The sequence below is a fragment of the Oncorhynchus clarkii genome, chromosome 13 (genome assembly GCF_045791955.1).
Source record: "Oncorhynchus clarkii lewisi isolate Uvic-CL-2024 chromosome 13, UVic_Ocla_1.0, whole genome shotgun sequence".
In the NCBI taxonomy this organism is placed as follows: domain Eukaryota; kingdom Metazoa; phylum Chordata; class Actinopteri; order Salmoniformes; family Salmonidae; genus Oncorhynchus; species Oncorhynchus clarkii.
In genome coordinates, this window is record NC_092159.1 from 44844897 (window position 1) to 44857459 (window position 12563).

General features: G+C 41.6%; 2 protein-coding genes across 3 annotated transcripts; one reads left to right on the forward strand and one right to left on the reverse strand.

The window, feature by feature from the left end:
• Nucleotides 1-136: 136 nt before the first annotated feature.
• Nucleotides 137-2681, forward strand: LOC139364851 (NADH dehydrogenase [ubiquinone] 1 alpha subcomplex subunit 6-like). The gene is made up of 3 exons (XM_071102001.1): nucleotides 137-301; nucleotides 2098-2213; nucleotides 2464-2681. The coding sequence occupies exons 1-3, from the start codon at nucleotides 163-165 to the stop codon at nucleotides 2593-2595; spliced, it is 387 nt and encodes a 128-aa protein (XP_070958102.1). The 5' UTR covers nucleotides 137-162; the 3' UTR covers nucleotides 2596-2681.
• A 1463-nt stretch (nucleotides 2682-4144) lies between these two features.
• On the reverse strand, nucleotides 4145-12359 carry LOC139364850 (protein FAM234B-like). 2 transcript variants are annotated; one of them, XM_071102000.1, is made up of 13 exons: nucleotides 12258-12348; nucleotides 10631-11179; nucleotides 10100-10222; nucleotides 9593-9844; nucleotides 9321-9436; nucleotides 8973-9132; nucleotides 8734-8872; nucleotides 8455-8655; nucleotides 7989-8070; nucleotides 7724-7888; nucleotides 6373-6493; nucleotides 6014-6266; nucleotides 5785-5918 (listed from the first exon to the last, which is right to left on the reverse strand). In XM_071102000.1, the coding sequence occupies exons 1-12, from the start codon at nucleotides 12292-12294 to the stop codon at nucleotides 6037-6039; spliced, it is 2175 nt and encodes a 724-aa protein (XP_070958101.1). In that variant the 5' UTR covers nucleotides 12295-12348; the 3' UTR covers nucleotides 5785-5918; nucleotides 6014-6036. The 2 variants fall into 2 exon arrangements, with proteins under 2 accessions (XP_070958099.1, XP_070958101.1); XM_071101998.1 differs by having other exon boundaries at nucleotides 4145-6266; nucleotides 12258-12359.
• Nucleotides 12360-12563: the final 204 nt, after the last annotated feature.

A 12563-nucleotide genomic window follows, 5' to 3' on the forward strand; every position in this document is an offset into this window, starting at 1 on the left:
GCAGTCGGTTTTCCAATTCATCCCAAAGGTGTTCGATGGGGTTGAGAGCGAGCCCACAAGAAGCAGATAAATGTCCCCTTATACGCTAGGTGGCAGCACGAATACGTTTCAAATCCGAATTATTAACGATGTTAACCAGAGAAGAAGATAAAAGAAACAATCATGGCGTCCAGTGCAGCGACCCGGACAGCCGCTGGTGCTGCTAAAGTTGTCAAACCGATTTTCAGCAGGGATCTGGATGAAGCCAAGCGCCGAGTTCGGGAACTGTATCGTGCCTGGTACAGAGAGGTTCCAAACACAGGTAAAACCAGCTCTCCCTTTGTATTAGATCTACACGAGCTAGATCCCAGCGTCAAGGTCGTGCAAATACAGCTAGCTAACGTTAACTAGCTGTAAGGCACTCTAACTACATATTTATTTAGCTCATTGGCTACATATATTGTAGCTAACATACTTTCAATCTAGGGCCAGACTTAGCTAACGCGATGCAACCACACCGAACAAAAATATAAATTGTAACGTGTAAAGTGTTGGTCCCATGTTTCATAAACAGAAATAAAAGATCCCAGAAATGTTCCACAAATTTGTTTACATCCCTGTTAGTGAGCATTCTCATTTGCCAAGATAATCTATCCACCTGACAGGTCAAGAAGGTGATTAATTAAACAGCATGATCATTACACAGGTTCACCTTGTGCTGGGGACAGCAAAAGGCAACTCCTAAATGCGCAGTTTTGTCACGGTACACAATGCCACAGATGTCTCAAAATTTGAGGGAGTGTACAATTGGCATGCTAACTACAGAGCTGTTGTCAGAGAGTTTGTTTGTTTCTCTACCATAAGCCGCCTCCAATATTATTTTAGAGAATTTGGCTGGACGTTCAACTGGCCGCACAAATGCAGTCCATGTGTAACCACACCAGCCCAGCACCTCCACATCCGGCTTCTTCAACTGCAGGATCTGAGACCAGCCACCTGGACAGCTGAGGAAACTGGGTTTGCACAACCAACATTTGTGCCGAAATTCTACCAGAAACCGTCCCAGGGAAGCTCATCTGTGTGCTTGTCATCCTCACCAGGGTCTTGAGTTCGGTGTTGTAACTGACTTCAGTGGGTAACTGCTTACCATTGATGGCCACTGGCACGCTGGAGAAGTGTGCTCTTCACGGATGAATACCAGTTTCAACTGTACCGGGCAGATGGCAGACAGCGTGTGTGTATGGTGTTGTGTGGGAGAGCAGTTTGCTGATGTCACCAATGTGAACAGAGTGCCTCTTGGTGTGGGCAGGCATAAGCTTCGGACACTGAACACAAATGCATTTTATCAATGGCAATTTGAATGGACCGTGATGAGATCCTGTGGCCCACTGTCGTGCCATTCATCCACTGCCATCAACTCATGTTTCCGCATAAGGAACTGTACAAAATTCCTGGACGCTGAAAATGTCCTATTTCTTCCATGGTCTACATGCTCACCAGACATATTACCCATTGAGCATGTTTGTGCACGACAGCATGTTCCAGTTCTCACCAATATCCAGCAACTTCGCAAAGCCATTGAAGAGGAGTGGGACAACATTCCAAAAGCCACAATCAACAGCCTGCTCAACTCTGTGAAGATGGCATGCTGCATTGGGCAAATGGTAGTCACTCCAGATACTCACTGGTTTTCTGATCCACGTCCCAACTTTATTTTTTTTATTTTAAAGGTGTCTGTGACCAACAGATGCATGTCTGTATTCCCCGTCATGTGAAATCCATAGATTACATCCTAATTAATTTATAACAATTGACTGATTTCCTTTATGAATTTTTTAAAACATTTTGGCATGTTGCGGTTTATACTTTTGTTCAGCGTACTAGCTAAAGCTACATAGATAGTTGATGAGCTAGCTAGCTAGTTTATTGTCATTAACCACCTTTTTTTTTTTTATGAATGGACAGTACAATACACTTCCTACATTTGCAGATAGGCCACATGATTAGCAATTTGATATGTAGGGAGTGTGATAAGTAAATGTATTAATATGTGTAATTCTTTGAGCTTGTTGTGGGACGTTTATAGGACGACATCTTGTCTTATGTTTTATCCCACAGTGACTACCTTCCAGCTGGACATCACAGCTCGCCAGGGAACAGACAAAGTGAGGGAGATGTTTGACAGGAACAAGCACGTCAATGACCCCCGTGTGATTGACATGCTTGTCATTAAGGTTAGTCTACTCTGCTCCCCAATCAGTCAATTTGCTCTCATGAAGTTAGCCTAGTTTGTTAGTGGCACGGTGGGTTAGTGTTCTACTGCTAGACCGAGATAACTGGGCTGTCATGCTCTACATCATTTTACATGTGACGCATCCATATCGTTCAAAGAAAACAACTTTGACGGGAATATTTACAAAGCTCAATGGTCACGTATCAAGTGTAGTGAGTGATGTTTTCTTTTCATACTTTTGGTTACAATAGGGTAAGATGGAGCTGCAGGAGACCATCAATGTCTGGAAGCAGAAGACCCACATTATGCGCTATTTCCATGAGACGGAGGTACCACGCCCTGCAGACTTTCTGTCCAGATTTTATGTTGGACATGACAATTGAACTGCTCCCTGTACTTTCCACCCTGTTTTGTCCAGTGTAACAGAGGCTTCCCCTTATTGAACTGTAAATATACACATGATACCCAATCTTGTCAAGTCCTCATTGTATAAATGTTTTGATTTTGTGAAAAGTCATGGGACAGTTACTTCCCATTTGAAGTCGGAAGGCTCTCCTTGTGCACTGCAAAGCTATTCCTCTGCATTGCCACAGTAGAGATGCTTTAATATGACACAGAAGTGTTTGTGCAAACTAGCCCTTATGATCACTAAGTTCAGAAGTTGAATGCTGTGACCAAGGAATATCAGTATGGTTGTCATGGACCCTGTGTTTACCCTGTACCCACTCCAATGCAATAAGCCAGTTATTAGTTGATAAGCCTCTGAATAGTTTGAATTGTCGTGAATGACATGCCACTGACGGACATTGCAAAAAGGTCGACTTTATTAGATCAGTTCATCAAAAACAAATGTAACTGGTTGGAATAAAAAGCACCAAAGGTTCGAGATAACCAAATAAATAGGGACACATGCAGGCCTGTCACCTGATTAAGGCCTTCCCAAATAATTCAATATACCCAGAATGATTGAAAACAGAACAAATATTTCCAGAAATGTAGTAGATATCACTGGCTAAATCAAAATCAACTTCAACTGATCCAAGCGTTTCCTCTTGCACATCGATTTATTTTATTTAGTAAGACTTATCTGTACATGTAAACGTTATCACTAGGGAGCAATTAGTCCTATCACTTCTCTAAAACAGCTCTGTATCCAGGCAGGCACACATCACAATGGATGGCGAGAGAAGCACCAGAAAGGCTTTGTTGAGTTTGAGATCCTCAAGTCTTTTCAGCTGTCACAAGTCTTCCCATTGTCTGAGAGGCAACACATTACGCTCTGTTGAGGGAGAACACAGTAATAGGCCTCACCTTCCCTGAGGTCAAATGTAATCTTTATTGCTTATATATTAAGAGATCAATTTTCTAAAGTTGATTTTATTGATCATTCTACATACATACCCAGGTCATATATATTGGAGAATACAGACCATTCAGTCATCATCGTCATCATCCTCAGGGACGAAGATGTCATGCTCTTCCAGCAGCGCAGCAAAGTTCTTGCTGATCAGAGTTCCCACGTACAGGAAGGGGATCACAACCACAGCAATCCGGAAAAGGCCAAATGAGGTCTGGATAATTGTCAACAATTCCATCACAAAAACATATGTTAGCCTGCAATGCTGTGTGATTTTATACACAATGACAACCAGTCTAAAATAAAAAATGAATGTCATAAATAATTTACATGATGCATGCTTTACACATTTAAACAGGCATGTATTTATAACACTTCCAGTGAAATGGAGAGGTATAGGCTCACAGAGATCCTACCTGAGATTGAACATTCCTATATAAATTAAGTTATAAGATATAATTACAAATCTTTCCTGGCCATTTTTTCATTCACAAATACCTTCCATGCACCTTCACAAAATCCCCCCCTTTCATTTAATAAATGACCTGCGCATATTTTCACAAGAGAGCGCTCACCTTCTTGGGTTTTGGCAAAATACCACCTGATGCTGAGTACACAACTGTTCGGTACTGAGATAGTGCCTCTCCGAAACCATTAGCATAAAACCCAGAAAATGTTGGTACACTTTTTTTCAACACCGAGAGTCCGGCCTGACGAACCAAGAACGACGCCATCTTCCAAGCCTTTGACGCTCGTAGCAATGCGGAGATCATTTTGGATGCACCCAAGCACCGCCCCTGAGCCTGCGCCCTCCTTTTACTCGAATATTTATCATGATTAATTAACAAACAGTGTTTTTATGATAATTTATTGCGAACGGAGCTAAATCCTTAGTACAGTTGTATTACAAAACACTACATTTGTAGCAGCAAGAATTGCAGCAGTACATTTATTTATTCATGTGATCTGTAAATGTTTTCTAGTATTTCAGCAATATTAATATTTACAAGTACCAATAGCAATAAGATGCACAGTTACCACACATGGCACTCGGTAATAATGTATCATCACTACAATAGTTATTGATTAAAGAAATGTAAACCTTTCAGTAAGTAGCTTATCAATAAATACTGTAGGGGAGAGTGGGGTAAATTGAGCCATAAGGTTAGATTTAGCCACCCCTTGTTTCTAAGAAACCATACAACAACATTAATCATGTGACCAAGTAGCAGAGGCACACAAGGTCTTATCTGATGTCAGTCTGAGCTTGCAAAACATCAAGAATCTCGCAGACCAGTTTCGTGGGCTTAGTACACAATTATTTATATATTTTTTGCATTTATGGGCTATGTAGCCTCATGCAGAGAACTTGCCTATGAATTGGTACATCAAAACGACATCCCTGTCCCTGACAACTGGTCATGAAATGGAAGTGTTAATGATATTGAATAGACTGATCTATATCTGATTGTAGACATACATTTCAGATACACAAAATACCACACCCCCATTCCATGAATTAAACGTTGACCTACCAGCACCAGCACCCACTTACCCCAAGGCAGCTCAATCTACCCTGTCCTTATGCATACCCTGTGTAAATTGTGCCAAGAAGCCACTTTTTTCTTTATGAGCTGTTTTCAAAACTGAAATGTTTACATGAATTCTGATTATTTTCAGGGATACACAACATCCTGAAATATATGTAGATATCAATGTTGGAACGAATACAGTATTTCTCTTGATGTAGTGATGCTGAATGTAAAACAATGGCTCAACATACCCCACAGCCAAAATATGTACAGACCCCCTTTACATAACTGGGTAATTCTGCTTGAACACAGACCTCAATTACCTAATTCAAAAAAGTGCATATGAGAGGGGAATGAATGTATTTGGAGGAATGAACTGGGTAATTGCCTCTCATTCTGTAGATTAAAAATATAATAAACGAGTGAGGTGCCAATGGACACCTTACACCTACACCCCCCTCATTTTGCTTGATCTCCAGAAGTTTCTTCTATGTACTTACTTACATATTTTGATTTCCATTCACCCCAAACAAGGTAAATAGTCATTGATATATTCAATTCAATATTAAATTAAAAGGACTAGTCATAAATAAATAACTCATAATATATACACATATAATACAAATACAGCAAAATAAATATTTTTCAGCAAGTGTGATGAGTAATAATAGAAATTAAAATCGTACTTTGGACAAAAGTGGAAATGTAAACAGCTTGAGATAAATCTCCTTCACTTGGTGTGTATCATGGGGTTTCCACAGGTTTGGTCCCGCCAGTGGTTTCCCTCGGATCATGTACAACCAGCAAATGATAACTCCTCTTTACACAGGAAAACAAAATGGTGTGTTTCGTCATCCGAAACTACACAGACACCACAAACATCATGTCATATAAAGCATATTCTGGACATACTTACTGTTCCCTCAACTTTTTACCTAATGGTTTTTGAAGGTGAGACGCCTGAAGAACTTGTTTATCTCAAATACTCCAGGTCTGACTGGTACCCCTGCGGTGCTGCTCTCTCCCAGCCTCACAATCTGTCCAGCAGTGATTGCTGCCCTGAGGCTCGTGCTCTTCACCACCCGAGACCCTGGCCCCAGACCAGAGGTAGGCCGGGAGGACACAGTAATGTAGGAGGCATCCTTCTGCGGCTCCTGGTAACTCACTAAGACAGAGAAAAGGGGAGAAACAGTTGATCAGCAGTGCTACTAGCAACAGCCATAATCATTTGCACAATTATAAAATAATATATACAGCACATCATGCATCACCTGCAGCAGTAAGAATGGTGTCTGTGGTGCTGGCGAGCTCCAGGAGGATTGTGGGATATGCAGGATGTAACATGTAGAGCTTTCGGATGACTGGCATGGCTTGAACCACCCCTGGTGCCACCTGTTAACAGAGCAAGACTCCATAGTACGATAGGTAAAGGATTACATATTTGTGCCTATCGGGTTGGGGTTAATTCCACAAATTACAGGAGAGACACCAAAAGGGACTTTCTATCTTCCAACTGCCAACCTGAACATTGGCTATTGTTAACATTCTGGCAGCAGGGTTTTGGTTAATTCCACTAATTAAATTCTAATTCAATTCTCCCTTCCTGTAAATTCAATTTATTTCAATAAAAATTAAATGTTAGTGAATTATCCAAAGCGTCTGCTAAATGACTACGGTCAGTCTTTGAATTCAGAGACAATTCAATTCCAATGCTAGGTAAATTCCAAGAATTGAATTCCCAATTGAATATTATCCCCAACAATTCCACAAATTAAATTTAGAAATTAAATTCCCTCATGCTTTCAGGCTCATCACATCTATGTTCACATAGCCTAGTTATACTGGAAATATAGAAATACAAGTTTAAATTATTTTAAACAAATCCTGCAGTACATTTTTCAATAATAACTGCATTAATTCCATTAACTAGAAAATGTACAAATATTAAATTCCAAAACATTTTTACAATTCCAATTCAAACAGTTCAAACAGTCTAATTCCAATTCAAACAGTTCAAACAGTCTAATTCCAATTCAAACAGTTCAAACAGTCTAATTCCAATTCAAACAGTTCAAACAGTCTAATTCCAATTCAAACAGTTTAAACAGTCTAATTCCAATTCAAACAGTTCAAACAGTCTAATTCCAATTCAAACAGTTCAAACAGTCTAATTCCAATTCAAACAGTTCAAACAGTCTAATTCCAATTCAAACAGTCTAAACAGTCTAATTCCAATTCAAACAGTCTAATTCCAATCCAAACAGTTTAAACAGTCTAATTCCAATTCAAACAGTTTAAACAGTCTAATTCCAATTCAAACAGTCTAATTCCAATTCAAACAGTTCAAACAGTCTAATTCCAATTCAAACAGTTCAAACAGTCTAATTCCAATTCAAACAGTCTAAGTCCAATCCCATAACTTGATGATTGTTGAAATTTGAATTGAATTCAACATAAATTCTCCACTTCATGAGTGAATTCAAATATTTAATTGGAATTTCAAATTAAATTGGAATTGACCCCAGCCCTTGTGCCTATACCTATGAAGGATGAACCAACATAACACGTTCTCCAATAGAAAATGTATTCCTGCTCCTTATAAGGATTTAACAAGGGACTCACAGTTGTCTTGGTGAGGTTCTTTGGTGGTCTGACAGGGTCACCGGCCCAGAAAAGGAAAGCTGATTGACCAGATGTCATGATTGAGGTACCTTCCAGGTCAAGGCGTGGACAAATAAACTCTGTCTCCCACAGACTACGCCCACTGGCTCCATCAACCACCTGAACCTGAGATTACAGAGAGATGGATGGTCATCTTTGTAAATATGTACAACTGTCTGAGAAGTATAATAGCTATAGGTGTAAGTGTTTGTAGAAGAGATTATACTTTTCTCATTCTAGGGGCCCCAGACTTCTGGATGAGGAGATCTGGGATTCCATCATCGTTGAATTGGCCTGGTGCTGGACGACTGAGACAATGATAAATGATTCAGGTTATTTTAGTTCTATAACTTTATAGGGCAGGGGTTTTCAAACCTCTCCTTCGGGGATCCCCAGTCGTTCCATATATTTGAACTAATCTAGAGCTAGCACACCCCATTCAACTTGTCAGCTAATTACCAAGCCCTTGATTAGGTCAAGTAGTTGAGCTAGTTCAGGTTTGAAAACCACTGTTATAGGGTATTACTTTATAGTTTTATATATTGATTTCTGTATTTTTGGGGAAAGTGTTGCAAGAAAGGCACTGCACTTGTGCACATGACAATAAAACTTGAAGCTATCCCTTTTAATGCTTAGTCATTTACACCCTAATGATAAACTTCTCCATATATCATGGTGACCATATTTCCTACCTGTGTATGGCTGAAGAGGTAAGAGTCCACTCTGTGTGTGCGTCCTTCTCTCTCAGCACAGAGAGCTTGCTGGAGAGCTTGCCACACACCAGCACCCAGTCACTGCGGCTAGAGTTGAGGTTGGAGATAGAGTCCAGGCTGTTGTGGTTGTTACACAAGCCAGCCACTAGGGGGACCAAGAACTCCACTTGCTCAGTTCCACTGGACAGAGAAAGTCAAACAGTTGTTCAAATACGCACTCTGTTGTAATTGTGTAACTGAGCACTTTTTTAGAATTACCTGGAGATGTGTATGATGGAGGAGTTGGTTTTCCTAAGCTTCTCCCAGCCGGGGTCCTTCAGTCTCAGACCAGGGGATATGGGTGTTTTTCCAGTAGCCCGAGTGTAAATATCTCCCAGGGATACAGCCTCTACAGTGCCTGAGTTAGTATAGCAGATACATTATCAGACATTTAGTCATTTCAGATGAGAAACAGATTGTTCAAAGTCACTGTGCTTGATATAAAGTGTATCCCTTACCTAGTCCAAATATAATGTAATATGCCCCCAGCTGTGTCTCATGAAACAGGGGACCAATCAGCTTTCCAGAGACATTAAAGGTTGTGAGGTTAAAGGTCACGGGATGTCCAAGCAGAGCTCCAGTCAGCCCAGACAGCAGGAGCAGTGAGAGGTCAGATACCTGAAAATAAGTTTGAGACAGTTTGGTGGGAGTATTCTAGACTGATTGGAAAATGAGTGTTGTTAACACAGTGACTCTGAAGATTTGGGTGTATGGTCTATATTGTAATAATAATATGATTTATATAGTAACAATTGTCTTATTACAGCAATAAATATGTATAGGTGCCAAGCCAGAGATTGTCATACCTGGTCAGCAGGTAAAGTGGCAATCAGCAAGTCAGGAACAGAGTCACCTTGGAGATCTGGCAGAGAAACTGCCTGGGACTGGATCTCCCCTGGTGCTACCGACCACAGCTTCTTCCCTGAGGAGGAAAATACAATAGGTTACTCCTTACTGAACATTAAACTATTAACTTCAACACATTATTAATACATCTACACAACTGCTAAAATGTTCATGCTTGTAGCTGTGAAACTGAACCATTAAAAGCCATGCATTTCTGTGGTTGTTGTCTGACCTGTGGTGCCGTTGACAGCAGTGAGTTGTGCAGACTCGATGAGCAGACACACGGGGCCGCTAGCTCTGTCTCTCTGGGCAGATAGGGGAATGGCGCTGTTGGGGAGGGCTCTGAGGGCAGCGCCCCCTGCTGGCAGTGGTGATGGGTGGGCTTCGTACTGCAGCCCACACTGGATGGACTCCACAGGATCCCTGAGGACCCTCCTCCAAAGCACCTCACCACTGAATGCAGATAGGGCCACCACACTGTACTCTGGGAGAGACAGAGAGGGAGAAAGAGAAGGGGGTAAAGGTGGGTGGGGTTTATTACGTGTGGCAAATTGTGTGTTCTCAGCAGTTTACTGGGGCTAGCAGGATTAGATATGGAGATTAATATTACATAATCACTGGTAGATTTTTATGGTGTACAGTGAGGAGATGGGCTTGAGAGAGAATAACGCCTAAAAATTAGGGTTGAAAATATCCTCTTCGTTACTACGACAATGTCCCTTGCTGTTTCCATAGATACCTTTGTTGTTCCCCGCAGAACTGGAGAGATGGGTATTGTTGCTCTTTTGAGTGACTCCTATTAGCACATCCTCAACTGAGTCATTGTCAACATCCCACAGTGCAAGAGGAGGTGGGGTAACACCTGAAGAAGAAGAAAACCACTGTTACAGACAGGAACGGTTTGTAACTACTATTTACTAAACTAGACCTGCGGTTGCTTTGCTAACATGCTATTATAATAATCACGGTAATGTGTAATCATAGTAATCCAGACTGTGTAATATCCACCCCCTGACAAAGACAGTCAGATAAATCTGAGTTTTGTGTTCTCAACTGCTTTCTCATACAGTTGACATTATTGTAATGTTGACTGTGCTTATCTTAAATCTAAATCACTAGTCTACTCAGAGTCTGACCAGTCGGACCTGACCTGTAGTTTTCTCTTTCTCTGCTGTGAGAGAGAGGTGTATTGGTATCAGCAACCAGCAGCATACGGGTAAACTGTAGTCTGTTTCATGTGTATTGTTTATACATTAGACTCCTCACTCACCTCCCACATGATCACCCAGCTCTTTCTCCCACTGTGGCCGTTTGTCCAGTTCCCCATGTTGACAAGGCACCAGAAAGGCACACAGCAGCACCACCAGCATGGCACAGACCAGAGGCACCAGGAAAAACGCTGCCCGGATGGCTCCCCTCACCTTAGCCTTCTTCCCGTCCGGGTCAGCACTGGCACTGACACCCAATCCAGGGCCACCAGAGGCCCCAAGCCCCCCTCCATCCTCTACTCCCTCATCCCTGTTTGTCTCCCTCTGGCTCCAGTACTGCATGCCCTTCTCCTCTCTCTCCTGCCTCTTTTTTCCAGGGAGCCGTTCTCTCCACTCATCGTCATCCTCCTCTTCCTCCTCTGCCTCCTCTTCATCCCCTACGAGCCTCCCTGTTCTGCTCCCTCTCAGCTCTGAGGTACCTGTACCCATGCAGTTGCCCCTCCCCAGGCCATTGCGGGGATAGTTGAGGACCAGGTCATCCTCCTCACTCTCGTCCTCACTGTCGGCCTGAGTGAGGGGGTCATACTCTCCAAGCTCCGAGCCCTTCTTCCCTGTGAGGGACATACACACAAAGACACACACGGTTAACCTTTTACTGCAGTGGGCTAAATCAGGGTCACACAGAGTGTTTCTTGGTAGTCTTAAACAAATCTACGTTGAAACAAAAGTATACACCTCACACACATGGTTATGGGCTTAAAAATAAATGTCAGATATAGAGTTGAAATGTATTACATTTTGAGTTTGCATCCACATATTACACGTAATATATATCACAGAAGACTGAAATATAACAAAAACTTATGACATAGAAACACCGGATAATGTTGATTAATTATGACATTCTGAAAAATATTAATAACATTCCACCCTTGAGGCCACTAGCGCTCGATTTGGTCATTTGACTGCAGGACAGAGTTCTACGGATCTGTTCGGGAAACAAGGCCCAGGTGAAAACTAGAATGATCTGATAGAGCATGGTGGTGCCTGATAGAACGTCAAGCATCCCAAAAGGACAGGGAAGTTACTCAAATATTGTTTATTTTAACACCAAATGAATTATGTTCTACCCTGGTCCCAGATCTGTGTGTACTCTTGCCGACTCTATTGTTCATTGTTTGGCATGACAATGATTGCCAAGTTAAATGAATGACCCCCATTACATGGCCTTATTTGTAGTTATTTGTTGAACACGAGATTTAAGCAAGTAGCTAAATCCGTTATAACATTATGACAGTGAGCACTGAGCAATCAAGCGACTTCGATGAGGCACCTTACTGTACTGTACAGTAGCTAGCTAGTGCGCCACATAGGATTGTGAATGATGCAATGTTTTTCTATGAAAGCTTGAAAAGAAACGAAATATCAAACATTGAAAATAAGTATCGTATTTCATCTCTCAATTCTGGACTGTCATTAAACAAATAAAAACATTATTTTGTGTAATTGCAATCAACATTACTGTAACGTTAGCCACAGCTGGCTGGCTGTTCTAGCTAGCTCACATGAGCTAACAGAATGACACCACAACAACATTTGAAACACGACTGGTACAAAGACTACACAACATCCTTTTCACCCAATCAACCCTTATATCTATTTCCCAAATAATTGCAACGCGTCTCTTACCAGGTAATTTGAGAGCACGGGACAAAGCTGCAGCCATTGCAAATTGTAACGGCGCTGTGCTGCAGAATTGATCCTCTCATCCGACGGAGGCGCTGAAGAACTGTTGTGTGTGTGGACGTTTCGGGACTGTAGCGAGTGCATTCTGGGAGACGTGTTTTCTTACCAAACATAGTCGCAGAGAGGAAGAGGCTAAGTCAGCAGATGCTATTTAGCAGTGGGGTGTATTCATGCCAAGGGAAGCCAGAAAATCCCCCCAAATTTTTCCAATAACAAATGTATTTTTCGTCTCTGCGTTTTCATAATTTT